The sequence below is a fragment of the Somniosus microcephalus genome, chromosome 7, assembly GCF_052327205.1.
Source record: "Somniosus microcephalus isolate GS21.2 chromosome 7, FLI_Smic_1.0, whole genome shotgun sequence".
NCBI lineage: Eukaryota > Metazoa > Chordata > Chondrichthyes > Squaliformes > Somniosidae > Somniosus > Somniosus microcephalus.
Genome location: NC_140993.1, coordinates 215,388,214 through 215,403,934, shown reverse-complemented (window position 1 = coordinate 215,403,934; position 15,721 = coordinate 215,388,214). Strand labels below are relative to the sequence as shown.

Sequence of the window (15,721 nt, the reverse complement as noted above, 5' to 3'; positions counted from 1 at the left end):
GCCTGTGATGTGCGCTGCTGTATATTGGCCCAGAAATTCGGGTCAGGGGCTTCCCGCGGGTGCAAGCCTTCGACCTGCACTTACCTAGCGCGCCGGCCGTTGAGCTGTGGGCCCGCGTGGGATTCCGATCCTGGGCCTCCTCCAACTGCCGGTGGGCAGTGCTTGCGTGTCCATGGGGCGCAGTTAGTTCGATGCGTCCCCTGGGATCACGTGGGCCATGGAGAGCCAATGGTAGCAGGGAAATGCCCATTCATAAAATTGACAGGAAGAGCTGTCAAAACTATAAATACTATAAGCCCCAAAACATCACTAAAACTTCACATAATTTTTTTTTTAAATCACATTTTTACAATAACTATAAATTACATAATAACTTTTAAACAATAATTTAAATTTTTGACAAAATTAATTACATTTTCTAACGGGGCTAAAAATAAACTTACCTTTCTTTAAAGTATTTAAAAATAATAAACCTGTGGAAAAAATGTTTTAATTTTAATTAATTCACTGCTTACCTTGTTAAAAGCAGGCCTTTCGCCTGCTTTTTACATGTGTAACTTCTGGAGACTTACCCTCGTGGAGAACCCTTCAATAAAAATGTAAGTTCCATGCGCACACGCTGCCTTTCCGGCATACGCATTCGACCTCTGAACCCTTTCCTTTAAGGGAACGGAAGTTCCGGTTTCCCATGCATGCGCAGTGCATGCACGAAACCGGCACTTCCATTGGGCCTACGGGTGAGTACCCCGTGCGTACTCACCCGTGGAGACCCGAATTTCTGGGCCAATGTGTTTTGTTCAGGGTGTCATACTTCTCCCTGAGGACTGAGCCTCGCCTCCCTGAAGCTGGGCTTCGGTGCTGGGGTGTACGAGTCAGTGAATTGAATGATTTTTGGTTTTATTTATTATGTTTATAACTTGCTGTGTAAACATTATAAAATTGTACAAAAACTTTAATTAGAAGTTACGTATATCGATGCTGTTTTTGTTGAATCAGTGGTATTTACTTGGTGTTTCTCATTGCGGTCCATACTGTAGAAATATCAGAAGTAGTTTTTATTTAAACATTACTTATCCTTAAATCTTTCTATTTTGTGTTCTTTAAAAATTGTTATTCATCTTACTATAAAACAAAAAGTTAAATATTTTATTTGGGGCTTGGTGATACTAAGACACTCAACTAAGGTAAATGCAGTAACATTTGCAAACAGTGAACAAATGTCACATGATCAAATGTGATTAAGCATGACATGAGCGGTGTCACGTGATCGAATGCCATGTGATCAAATGTGATATGATCAAATCTCCAGGAATACATCAAACCAGAGTTGGCAACTCTACCTGACTCTGGGGCGGGCTGACAAGCTTGTTGTTTTGCCCTGACCCCATACTGACCGATTCCACCACATGATAAAATCTCCCCCTTCAAGGCTGAAACTTTTGACTGACCTTTGATCCATTGGTCTTGAACATCAAGAAAGTGGGAATTGCACGAGGTGGAGAGAGACAAAGAGCTTATGAGAAAAATAACAAAGCTGGATGGATAGACGTAGATATGTTTCTGTTTTTCAATTTAAAAAGTCAAGCAATCTTCCATGGCAGCTTTAAAATGCACAGAACACACATGGGGCTTGTTCTGTGGATGTTATATATTGATCCCATTCTTTTGAGCCAGTATTTTAATGTAAACAGCACAGATAGAGAGAGATACAAGTTTGTGTTCCAATACATAATGTCGGGCTGAAATCTAATTTGCCAATTAACCCATGCTAACCTTGCAAATAAACTAGTGATATAAACTATGAAAGGCTTAACAGAGCAAATTGAGTCACAAAGCCTGGATTTTCAGCCTATTTTAAATCACAAGCACTACTTCAATCATCAGACAAACCCACGAATGAGCTTGTCTGAGATTCCTTTCTCTTCTACTTAAATGAAGGCATTAACAGCAGCCAGAGGAATTTCATATCAACACGTTAGTCTGTTTGTTACTAATATTACCCATTAACATTTTTAACATTTGAGAGATTTTTTTTGTATTTTCATTACTTCTCCTACGATGCACCTTTTGCCATCTCAATACGCGAGAATGTGATTTCCCTCTGGATCCTAGCACGCCCATGAATGGGGCCAGTGTGGAAAATGCTAGCAGGGTGTTGGTAATTTGTGGAGAGTGTGCATCGCTAGGATCTTGTGATCCTTCAACTCCTGTTCACTTCAAATATTGTTCATTGGAATTCTTCCAAATAGCAAAGGAGAAGCGCCCACACTGTGCTTTTAGGAAATATATACTGATGTGTTTATGGGAGCCCAGAACAAGGTGGCACTAAAATACTGTGCTCCTGTCTAAGTGTTTGTAATTTTGCCAAATGTACATCATGGCACAGCAGGAAGAGGGAAGCTACCATAGGTTAATGTATGTGATCCATTGATCTGACATTTTACACGCCCGTGGTCCAAATTTCAGAAGATACCTTAAAATGACTGTGGAGAGGCAGCTATTCCGCCATGGCTATTTTAAACAAAATGGTTGGCACATTCGATTTAAACACCTATGTTTGCTATTTTAACAAAGTTTTCTTATTTTAAATGAGTTCACAACTCATTTACGACATAGAGGAATTTCTATCTCTTTGTAAATGTACAGTGCAGTGGCATGACTGGTGGTGGCTGCAATGCTAGAAAAGGAAAGGAGGGAGGCCTCAACATCAGGGTATGTGGCAGTGGAGATGGAATGGGACAGATTGAGAGGGTCTATTTTGGCAGGAAGGGCCACTTATTTTGTATTTTTCTCCTGTTTCCTTTTCCGAGTTGTCCCTGTGCCAATCACAATTTTTTGACCAAGGGTAACACGCAACCTGCCTCCAACTTTTTCCAATGCTGTTCGTTAACTAGCTACTACATGTGTGAGAGTTATCTGGGGCGATTTGCCATTTGACTTTCTCACTTTCCCAGCAAAGAAACCATTCTCCTGCATTCAATACCTCTCCTTGGCAGCACAGCTGAAGTGGGAGGATTGTGGCTTTGTCCCCATGTTCGACGAGTCAGATGCAATGGGTTTAAATGCCGCACTCACCCTGGGAACCTGTTTTTGAACGGGTAGCACAAGAAAGAAAACAATAAGATCACAGAAGAGGGGTGAGCGAGAAGAAGCTCTAGTTTTATAAAAAGTGCATTGTTAATCCTGCTGGTGGGCCATAATAGGGGTAGCGATAAGTCTCCGGCACAGGCACGATGGGCCAGAAGGCCTCCTTCTGTGCTGTATGATAAGTGACCAGAAAATGGGGATCACTGCAATTATAGGGCACATTGACCTCCGAGCCGATTCTAGAATCGGCACTTCTGTCAAGCAAGAGTCTGCACCAGAAGCAGAGTCTTGCAAGCTCGTGTCAGTACTGAAAATGGGACTGTAAGATATGAACTGCCTTTTACAATCTTAGAGTGTGCACTGAGGCAATGTATTTGATCTTCTTTACCTTTAGGTGACATCCAAATCGGCATGATGGACAGGAAAGGGCAATTAGAAGTAGAGGTCATCCGAGCCCGAGGCCTGGTGGGAAAACCTGGCTCCAAAGCTTTACCTGGTAACCAAGCCTACTTCTGATTTTTTATGCACAAGTAAAGACGTGAGGCAAATGTGAATAAAATCAGAATTTGACAGGACTTTTCAAGAGACAATTTCTTTACTTCTTCCAAACACAACCTGCTGGAAACAGTTTCTTTATGGTAGTTCCATGGGGGGCTAAATTCGGGGCGTTAACGGGGCGCAAATCAACTAGCGCCTGGGCGTGGCGCCACTAACGCCACCCGTGAAATTCAGCGGGAGGTTAGCGGCGGTGCTAACCATTAGCGCTGCGCCGCCAGCGATGATGTCATTGCCATGCGCAGCGCCCTGCTCACACCCCACCTGTAATATTGGGTGGCGCCCCCCGACTTACCGACGGACACTATGTCCGCCAGTCAGGGAGGCCTACCTGTGGCCGGGGCGGTGCTAGTTAAAGGGGAGGTGGCGGGCGGCCATTTTTGCTGCTGGTTGCCTGCCAGCACCTGCCCCTGTTGCTGTCCCCAGCCCCACATGAAGCCCCCCCCCCGCAGGGTGCTGGCTGCCCTCTGTGAGCCCGGCTCCCGGGACGTGCTGCGCCAGGCCCCTCCCCTTTAATAAGGGAGGAAGGCCTGCAGTACTGCGGCGCGACATGTCACGCCGCGATATCGGCTCGCAGCACCCCAAGAGGGATGCGGGGCACTTCCAGTAGCGCCCCTCCTCCCTCTCGAGGCGCTACCTGGGAAAATCGGCTGCGGGGGCGCTAACTTTTTCGGGGCGCCACCCAATTTTAACCCCATGGTGTTTTCATTCCTTCACATAAATATATTTTTTTCCTTAAATGTGAAGAAATATGCTGTATTATTGCAAGAATATTACATCTAGGTGATCAATATTTTTACTCAAATTTAATATTATTTATAGGTTCACTTGTCTGATTGGTTCTAATAAGCCATACGAGTGACATCTGATAAACTGTCTCACAGCCTAGCAATGAAGGTCTTCTTTCTTGTTTTACCTTTGAAACATTGGGTTAGAAATAGCAGTGGCATTGTGGATCAGAATGCTAAACCACAGGCTTACATCCACAAATTCCCACTTGGTTAGTTTCCTATTCTCAACTAGGCTGAGAAAAGGTCAGGTAGATCCTCATCGTGTGGGATGGGACCGAACGGGGGAGTGAAAACCAGATGACCCAGGTCAGCTTTCACACATCTCCCGGTGGTATGGGTTTAGACCCAGGAGTATGTTCCTAGCTGATTGTCAGTTGTGGAAAGTGCATTCCACCCTAGGACGTTAAAAAAAAGTAATTGGAAAGATGGTGGCCTCATGTATTTTTATGACATAATGGAAATGATTACACGGCAGATTTTCCTGTTCCTGCATCTGGACTATTGGATTGCCTGGTGCAGTCAATGCAGGAAGATTGGGTGGGGAGGATCACACGCCCAGAATTAAATTAATGGATGTAAAATCAGGCAGGCTCCGTTATTTTCCTGTACTTGTCCTGGGCAATGCAATAACCCCAGGCGTGAAAACAGGAGAATCTGCCCCTCACCTCTCGTGTTTTTAAATGGAGAGAACAACATTTCCAGCAACTTTAAAGGTATGGTGATGCCTCTGTAATGAATAGAATCCTACACATACTGAGATAAGGAAGAGATTGCACTCAATCACTTTTCAGAACAAGCAATAATAGTTCAGTCGTGCTTGCTGTCTCTTGGGTTTCTCTGATCTTTATCACATTTCAAGTTAAAAATAAAATCAATGGGATCAATTTTTAACTTCCCTCACCGGATGGAAACCAGCAAGGGGGGACAGTTAAAACAGAGTAGGGGACTTACCCACTGTCCCCATCCTGGTTTGGCCAACTAGAATGTAAAATTTCAGGCAGCAAGGACACCTGCCCAGAGCTGGCGGGGTCCTTCTTTAAATATCCAGATCTGGCTCCGATTAAGTAATCGGGGTGCAGCTTCCATCTGGTAGCAACAAAGTTCAAATCCATGTGCTAGGTCAGCAGTATCCCCCAGTTGTTCCCTCTGCCCAGTAATACAAAATACAAAAGAAATGCCCTTTATTAAAATGTTGGTAGTCCAGTCTTACTGGGAGCAGGGGCTAGCAGTAATGCTCCTGCCAGGAAATCGCATCGCTGGTACTTTGAGCAGCAGACTCAAACTGGGACTCGCACGTGGCTGAAATTGTGATGCCATGTCCACAGCTGCACATGATGTGTGATTCATTCACATTCAGAACCCACCATTCTGACAGAAATGTCCAAAGTCATTCTGACAGCAATGTCCACATGTCAAGAACAATTATATTTTATTCAGGAAAACTGCAGCAGCATCATTTTGTTTGTGTCTTTATTTCTTAGCACATCACTGCCAATTTATTTATTTTAAAAGAAATCTTTACACAAGTGACTTCAGTGGAACAAATACATGATAAACTCTCAATGCTGTGAAATGAAAGCCTGCCAGGGAAATGTGCATAAGAACATAAGAACATAAGAAATATTTAATCATGCAACAGTGAAACTGTGATAATATATTGGGCCGGATTTTCCAACCCCCACGGGTGCGTACGAGGTGTGTACATGCCCGTAGGGGCCGCGCAAGTGCTGGTTTCAGGCATGCGAAGCGCATGCGCTGAAACCCGTCACTTGCGATCTGTCAAGAATTCTCTTGACAGATCATCCGCATGCACAAGAAAAGTGTCTCTGCGGGTGGAGAGTTGCGCTTTTTGCACAACTTCCGCCCGCTGAATGACTGTCAAATTTTTACGCTTGGTAAAAGCAGGCGTAAGGCCTGCTTTTATCAGCTGAAGAGTTTTAAAAAATAGAAAAATGAAATTTGATAACTGATTTATAAATTAAAAATACTCTTCAAAAGGGTATGTTTATTTTTAGCCCCTTAAAAACATTTAATTTTCTTTCAAAAAATTAAATTTTTGTTTAAAATATTTAATGAAATGGCATTTTAATTAATTTTTATTATGTAATTAAAAATTTTTTTTTTTATGTTTTAGTGTGTTTTTAAATGTGATCCCCATTCATACTTTTGACAGTCTTGTGTGTACAGAACTGTCAAAAGGATGAAGGGGGATTCCCTTCATCCATTGATTCGCTGGCCCACGTGATCCCAGGGCGCTTGCGAACCGCATGCACCCCGGGATACCTGTGCCTCTACGCATTTCGAGGAGGAGAAGCCCAGGATCGCAAGCCTTGGGATCTATGGAACCAGCATGCAAGTTCGTAGATTTTCTTCCGATCGGAGGCATCCGCTCGCAAGAAGCCTCCGATTGGAAATTCAGGGCCAATGGGTTTAAGAGAGCAAGAGTCTTGCCCCAATGTTCAGTCCCTACTGATCCATATAGACCAGGAAGTCACAGGTATAATCTTTGGTCTGTGTAGAAGTAGCTTATCTCTACTGAAGTAGACGTATGAATGCGACAGTGGACCTGAAGTGCCTCTGAGCAAGGCAAGGATAAAATCAGCTGACGTTCCCACTCTTATGAGTTAAATTTCCACAGGGGTTCTCCTGCTTGTCCACCGTAACTTTGGCAGAAATTTTGCAGAAATTCTGGGAACAATCGGAAGAACTTCCGCAGAAATGTAACCCCCTAATCGCTATCCACTGACTTTTGCTGGAAAGTGTGCCCGTGTAGATGGGGAGAGGATCAGACTTGGCTAGAATACTCCCCATCACAATCGAATAGTCTGTCAACCCTCATTGTTGAGGCTAAAGAATGGCCATCTAATGGAGGAATGGAGGGTGCCTGGCACCAAATATAATTCATTGAAACATAAGTTTCTGAAGGGGATTGACAGGGTAGATGCTGAGGTTGTTTCCCTTGGCTGGAGAGTCTAGAACTAGGGGGCATAGTCTCAGGATAAGGGGTCAGCCATTTACGACTGAGATGATGAGGAATTTCTTCACTCAGAGGGTTGTGACTCTTTGGAATTCCCTACCCCAAGGGGCTGTGGATAGTAAATCGTTGAGTCTGTTCAAGGCTGAGATAGATAGATATTTAGACTCTAGGGGAATCAAGGGATATGGAGATCAGGCAGGAAAGTGGAGTTGAGGTCGAAGATCAGCCATGATCTTATTGAATGGCGGAGCAGGCTTGAGGGGCTGTATGACCTGCTCCTGCTCCTAATTCTTATATTCTTAACAGTATCCCAACAAAAGTCAGGATCTTCAGTGGGGAGGGGAAGTTTCTAAACAAGATTTTCTGTACATTGTACACCATTTTATATAAAGAAAGAAAAGAAAGACTTGCATTTATATAGCGTCTTTCACGACCACCGGACGTCTCAAAGCGCTTTTCAGCCAATGAAGTACTTTTGGAGCGTAGTCACTGTTGTAATGTGGGAATTCAGCAAGCTCGCACAAACAGCAATGTGATAATGACCAGATAATCTGTTTTTGTTATGTTGATTGAGGGATAAATATTGGCCAGGACACCAGGGATAACTCCCCTGCTCTTCTTTGAAATAGTGCCATGGGATCTTTTACATCCACCTGAGAGCACAGACTGAGCCTCGGTTTAACGTCTCATCCGAAAGACGGCACTTCCGACAGTGCAGCACTCCCTCAGCACTGCACTGGAGTGTCAGCCTAGATTTATGTGCTTAAGTCTCTGGAGTGGGACTTGAACCCACAACCTTCTGACCATCAAGAAATGGATCCAATACCAAAACATAGACACAGGTTATAATTTTTAAAATTGAAAACAAAGTTCAAAGTGAGTGATTTGTAATCAATTTATACTGGAATGGTTCCAATTCCCAAGTGCACATTATATGAAAGTTACATAATTGTTTTACAGATATACATGGAAGGTGTGCAGTATGCAGTACATGCAAAAAGTTGCATCATATTATAATGAATATTGTAGCTACGAATGTGTCAAGGCACATGATATTAATAAATCACTCCAGCTTTGGTTTGCTATTTATGGTATCGTCTAAACTACCTCATGTACTACTGTCTTGTAATATGCTGCAGCATATCTGTTATCCTGTAATAGTACTGTGTATCTGTAGTATTCAACACAATGTCACTTAGTTCACATATCACCATATATTAAAATTGCAATTCTCCTATTTCTTTTGTAGCACCATATGTTAAAGTTTATCTATTGGAAAATGGCATCTGCATAGCCAAAAAGAAAACAAAAGTGGCACGAAAAACACTGGACCCTCTGTACCAGCAACAGCTTCCATTTGAAGATAGCCCCCAGGGAAAGGTTCTTCAGGTAACCACATTTTATCCAATTGCTTTGTTTTGCTTTAAACTAAAGTTCCAACCAATGTATCGAGGTGAGGCCCCATTAGTGTTGTGACCACAGTCATTACACTAGGGCCCCAAAATTCCTCAGGGAGTTCTGCCAGTCTCCTGCCACAACTCCGACATGAGAAACGAGATCAGCAGAAGCCTTAGGTAAACAGTATAAAGCCTGTTGAGCTGGGTCACTGCTGTTTGAGAATTGCTACACATTCCTACAAGGTTTCACAGAGATTTATAAGGGACAACATTTCCATTCCCAAGTAAGCTGCAGCTGGGCACACAGCCAGGGGTTGGAACTTCTTCTGTCGGGAGTTCCCACTAATTGGGCTCCAATGGAACCTGGCATAGTTCTGGCGACTGGTACACCAAGTGAGTGGAGACGTCACCACCAAGGGTATCTGAGGCCCCCACCAGTGGGCTCCATGCCTGGCAAGCAGCTTGGACACCCAAAGAGTTTTAATTCTGCAAATCCACTCCCTTACTCAAGGGGGGAGGGGAGTGGGGGGTGGTCCTGGGCAACTTGCGCTCACGTGACCTATGCTAATGAGGTGTTCTTCTGCCAACCTTGTAAACGAGAACAGGATCAGCATTGTCAGGCGTGATCCTGGCGTAACTGCCGGGACTGCGACCCAAGGAGTTTCGGGGCCGTCATCATTTTCCATTGTATTCAACTTACACACTATGTAATGTGGTCTGCGTCCAAACGACTACAAGGAGGTTGTAGCTAAAGCTGAAGCAATTACAAGTAAAAGTATAGTGATTACAGACAGATACAATAATCAGCAGGCAATTTATTGATTGAAGAAAAGCTGCATGTGGTGCAGCTGGTTGCACAGCTGCCATGATTTACCTTCTGACCGGTGTCATAGTAACACAAGATATAAGTAATTTCAATTATTTTGTGCTTCAGTTCCTTGTATCTTAAATTTACCCAGAAGCAAAAGGAAGAATACAATTATGACTTATTTTCATCCCTCATTGTTACTTCTTTTTTCCTTTAATACTTAGATTTCTCCCCCCCATTACAGCATGCACTGCTCCCTGTGACTGGCCCCCACCCCTCTGCCAATGTGACTCTGAAACTCCCTCCCTATGGGAGAGAAGTTCCCTATCGGTTCTTAGCCCTTCTCCTTCCCACTCTTCCTGCAGCCAAATGTCTTATTTCAATTTGCTGTCACCCACAGTGGCCTGAGTGAGCTTGCTGCTGTGACAGTCTATCACTATGCCCCAAAGCACTGATCCAGCAAATTGCCCCACATTAAGAGCATGTTAACTTGTGTTTTTTGACTGCATGTTCAAAATCATCAGCAGCCAGCTGTGCTAAAAGAATTACGTTATGCCACTTGTGTGACAAGAAAACAACAAGCAGTGAAATTAGAACAAGAAATGGCCTGTGGAGCCATTTTTATTAGCCATAGGGTGCTACCTTTTAAATCCCAATTCACTGCCTTTTCTCCATATTCCTTTAATTCCCAAGTGAATAGTTAATTCCCTTTTAAACACCTCAACTGACTCTCCATTTATGGCTTCCTGAAGCAGTATGTTCTACATTCCTATAAATCTGTGAGGATGCTTTTTTTCTGGATTTGCTTTTAACTGGCTTAGCTTGAACTCTTAAGATTATGCCCACTTGGTATGGATTCCCCTGGAGCTGTTCCCTACCTAATCTGTCAATTCCCTTTATTAATTTAAATACCTCAATCAGATTTCCCCTTTAGTTAACTTAATTAAACCACAATTCTACAACTGAGAACAAGACCCTATTCTTCTATTGAATATACAAGCACCATCTATGAAAACCTGCATCATGCTGTTGGGAGACCACAGCATTCTCAAATCATTACAAGGCTTCCTTGCGAGGCCTTGGAGGGAGTACCTGCTCCTACTGGCCCACAGGGAGTGCTAATAGAGCAGAACTTTAGCACTTACCTTCGGGAGTCGGCAGCTCCCGCCTCAGGTCAGCTGCCAGGCAGCCTGACAACTCGGGCTTCCCCCTCACTGCTGGTTAAATTTAAGTCATGGTCCCGATAATGTCATTAGACAGCGACTCTAGAATGTTAATTAGGCCCCCACCTGCCTTTTGCGGGAGCCTCATCAATGGCCTGATTTCTGCATGTTAAAATTTAAAAGGGCGGGAATGGGGTCGGGTTTCTCGATCCTGAAATTGTAAACCCCCACCCCCCAACATCTTCCACCCGGCGGGGTGGGGGAGAGGCTAAATTCAAAGCCCAGAAGTCTCCCAACTTTAAACCAAAAGTGGTTCCCATTCCTCATTTTTATCCTGTGACCAGCAGTGAAAAGTGCACATGTATGGACATCTGATGAGGGCAGGATTGGATTTAGGCGTGACGCCCCTTGTGATTGAATAGCCCTTTGACACACACAGAAAAGGTGAAAATTTGTGGGGCGATGTGGTTTGGGGGGATGGTGGGTTGGAAGTGGGAAGGGATGAGAGAAAAACGACAAAAAAATTAACTTTCAAAAGTCACAACTGTAGTGTTATATTACAAAGATATGTAACACAATACTATTTTTTCTCCATTAGATAATTGTATGGGGCGATTACGGACGGATGGACCACAAATCCTTCATGGGAGTCGCACAGATCCTATTAGAGGAGCTTGACCTGTCCAACATGGTGATTGGCTGGTACAAACTCTTTCCCACTTCCTCACTGGTTGATCCAACCTTGGCCCCACTGACAAGAAGAGCTTCCCAATCATCACTCGAGAGTTCATCTGGACCTTCTTATGCTCGTTCATAGCAGTTGTAAAAGTGTTGCTATAGCAACCAGTGTTCAGCTCGCAGGTCGCAAGCCCTGGTTACACTGCATGCTTGATGTTGTGTCTTCTGAGCCTGTTCCTAGGGATTAAAAGCAGTCCTGTGTTCTCAGAGGAGATTGCACACATTGTGCCCCGAGAAGGTCCTTAGGGAAGGAGTGCAGTTTTGCAGAACTTATACGGTTGCTGGAATTAAATGACAATAGTTTTTTTTGTCCAATCAGAAGCCATGGATTTAAAAACAAATAAATAAGAACCTATCAATTCACACAACAGAAGCCCTTATTTTTCAATGAACCATTCTTTTTTTTGTTCTTTATCCCTGTTGAGTCGCCTGCTTCTCCTACCCCGCCAGCTTGGTTCCTATAGCAACAGCCGCTGATGTCATGAAGGCCAGCTGGTTGTTAGTTCTGTGAGCCAACATGGGAGTCTCATCGTGAGGAGAGTTGAAAATAGTGTCCGGTACTGACTACACATCACCAGACTGGGCAAAACGGAAAGGAGTCAGCTGAGCAAAACTGTACAGAACAAGAGATTTACTTTTTTTTAAATGCAAAACATAAAGATGTGGTACTGACATTCAAAACCGACTTGGAAGCTCCAGAAAGATGCCACAATGATTCCCAAAGGGAGAGGGCTATGTGATCTGATATCATTGTTTCTCTGCTGATATACTGTATGAAATTTAAAAAAAAAAAAATTTTTGCATGGACACAAATTTAGCTGAACTTAAATGAAAAAAAACATTTAAAATTATTTTCTTGAGGCTGAAACTTGCAAAAAAACAGCCATTTTCAACAATTTATATTATTTTTAAAAAATGTTTCACCAGTGCATGGTTTTATGGGGGAGTGAATGCAACAGTGTGATACAATGACACCGTGTTTCCCATATTCAGAGTAAATCATTCATGAGTCTGTCTACTGCGGACAAAGATGATTATTAAGGAAGGGCTGGTCTGAATAAAAGTAATTTCAGTATGATGTTTAAAAAGAAGTCGTCTTGTGGACAAAAACACAGTTAAATTAATGACACAGACCTTCAAAGTCCGACATTATTCCCAGATTACACATGCTGCTCTGTCCCTTTTGCTGGGTAGTTTATTGTATGCTTTGAGTATGACCTCTGTGTCTCTAGCCACTCAAGCCCCTCATCCAGGTTAAAGGTTGCAGAGTGTTACTGCATTTTGATTCTTTGGGTAAAATATACCATTTTAACAACAAAAAAAAGAGAAATGATATAATTTGCAAGCATGTTGAAAGGATTTTTGCAACATGGCTTGGGCACACTGCAGTAATTCAGCATGCATTTGACAAAAAAATGAAATTTTTGCAGCATCCTTTTAATTGTACAGTGCATGATGACATAGAACTTATTTACATTTTCTCATCTTAAATTGAATTCTACAGCAAATAAAGGAATCTTGTGACCATTGTTCAGAAAGAAACTTCGGTAATGAAATAATTTCTAGCAGGATCCAACTTGTACATACTGTAGGAATAAGACTTTTTTCTCTCTGAAATTATATAGCAATGATATTGACAAAGGACAAATCAAGTAATATGGTATTCTATTTGAGAAATAGTCTTCTCTACCAGCCAGGCGTAGAAATCATCCAGTCGGATGATCAGTTTTGCATGCCTGAAATCCCAATGTCCTGTAGACAGGATTACGAAAAGCCAAGCTGTTTTGCTGTAAAGTTCAATTTTCACACATATACTTGTGCAGTTTAATGAGGACTTTTAACATGGACTGATGTTCACTTGCTAGATTAAGCTGAAAATTGGCCATCGGAAATCACTTGTTATTTATCTGTTGTTTTTGGGGTTCTAAATTGGACTCTACATTCTGTTAGTTTACCACCATGCTGTGACACCTCCCCCAACCCACTCCCAAATTGAAAAAGGCTAGTTTTTTTTTTAAAGTGAGATTTGCGTGAATGGAGGTGGTGAAGAAACAGAGTTGCCGCAGTTTTATATTAATAGAAAGAAGGCTGATGGAACACATGAAGGATCGTTAATGAGTATGCTTGAATACCATTTAAAAGGAAAATTCAAAATGCCTTTTTTATTTTTTATCTGTGGTACAATTTTGTTTAGGCCAAGAGTGATTCTTGGGCCTTTTGTCTCATGACTAAAGTATTGTAGATGAAGTCTTGAATGTCGAGCCATCTTAAAAAAAAGGAGATTCCTACAGTGTCACCAAAATAACACTAACCCCTTGGGATTAGAGTTAGCAGTGGCCACCGGCTACTAACACCAGTTTTTCCACATTGCTGTGAGCAACCGCAAGTCTGGGCCTACAACAATAATAATGAGATTTATTTATCCCTTTTTAAAAATAAAAACAAAATTCCAAAATACAAACTTTATTTCCGACGTGTTGTCCCATTACTGCGACAACAGCTCAATTTACCTGCATCCGATTATTTTGTGCATATTATTCCTGTTTAAAATGATCTTTCAGAAATATTAGCGAGAAGGATGTTGAAGTATGAAAGATTTGTACATACTTATCATTATGCAGTATTTATTTGAAACTTAATATTTTTTTTAAAAATATTTTTCACATTATGTCTGCAACTCTGTTTATGATTTAGTTATGTCAATGGCACTATTCCAGTAAAACACAGCTGTCTTGTACATAGATTTTAAGTAAAGGGGACACTGCTGTTAGGTTACTGGACAACTAGCCTGTATGTCACAACAACTAATGTAAAACAAACTCATTTCTGGTGATGGTATTTAACATGGCTACACTATTAATAAAAACATTTTCTTTACAGAGATGCAAGTCATGTTTTTTTTTCCCCACCTGTACTAAATATTTAAATATTTTGGTATTTTATGTCAGTGTGTTACGAAGAGAAATTCGCCAATGGGCAAAATGACAATGTTTTCCCTTTCCCAGTTGCTTTTGTGTTTTTTAGGGATGGGGCCTGTCTGACACCATAATGTTGCACCAGATACTTCAGGCAACATTTCCTCTCTGTTTAAAAATGAAATAATTGCAAAGAATTATAATTGACATTTGCATGTCTTGTTCTATATATTTCACTGATTTTTAAAAGATATATTTCTGACACAACTGGGGCTATTGGGTTGGAAGGGTTGTGGTGGTCAACTCTATGTGAGAGCTAAATTAACCTATTATTCCCACCAAAACTGCTAGTGTACATATCATATACGATTCCTTTCTACACCAATCACCTATTACGTATATACAGATAATCTAGTCACCCTGCAGGGTTCTGACCCTCTAGTTACCTTAGGGTCCAAGGCTTACTGATGCCAAAGAGCTTTCACATCAGAAGGCATCTATAGAGAGGTCTGGGTCTCAAACTTATGATTATTGGGATCAACATGAAAGGTGATTCAAGCTGTTTACAATACCTGATGACTATAATTAATTAGTCATCAATTACACACAAGATAACAGTTTTTAATTAGTAAGTACTAATTGCACAAGAAGACTGGACAGAGTGAAAGATACATTGATAGTGTAACTGTCCTCCCAAATAGGTCAGTATCAAATTCCGTACACTGGCAGGAAATCCAGAACACTCTTATGGCAGTTGTATTGGGAAAGTGTTAGCTTGGCTTAGTGCTAGCACTCTTACCTTTGAGTGAGCAGGTTCTGTGTTAAGGCCTGCTCCAAGACTTAAGCACATAATCTAGGCTGACACTTCAGTTCAGTGCTGCTGCTGTGCTGTTGAGACATTGAGCCAAGTTCCTACATAACAGTAATTATATTCATTGGCTGTGAAGCGCTTTGAGATGTCCTGAAGATGTGAAAGGCACTATATAAATGCAAATTATTCTAAATGGAACTAATGGATGGAGTGGTTTATAATGCCATTGGAACTATTTTCATTTCTGCACCAGATTAAAGTTATGGATTTCAGCACCCCAGGTAACTGATTTGTACCAGACTAAGGGCAGTGTGCTGTGGCCCATGACCATCAGATACTATGTTGGGACAGCCCAAATTAACACTTTAACAGTTTTTATATTGTTCTTTTAACTTGGATCCCAGCAGCCAGGTTGCAGTATTTACTTCGTTTAATTTGTTTCCATAGCCTGGTGGGTATCAGTCTGCTGACAGGCTGCG

At 42.0% G+C, this 15,721-nt stretch overlaps 1 protein-coding gene across 3 annotated transcripts in view; it reads left to right on the top strand.

Moving 5' to 3' along the window:
* The window catches only part of LOC147115111 (regulating synaptic membrane exocytosis protein 4-like), a 536,931-nt gene extending 522,538 nt beyond the window's left edge, over positions 1 to 14,393 (top strand). For all 3 annotated transcript variants that reach the window (XM_085993403.1, XM_085993404.1, XM_085993405.1), the window contains 3 exons: positions 3,482 to 3,583; positions 8,660 to 8,799; positions 11,377 to 14,393. In XM_085993403.1, coding sequence (XP_085849529.1) covers positions 3,482 to 3,583; positions 8,660 to 8,799; positions 11,377 to 11,595 — 461 coding nt within the window. In that variant the 3' untranslated portion in view covers positions 11,596 to 14,393. The remainder of the gene's footprint in view (positions 1 to 3,481; positions 3,584 to 8,659; positions 8,800 to 11,376) is intronic.
* Positions 14,394 to 15,721: the final 1,328 nt, after the last annotated feature.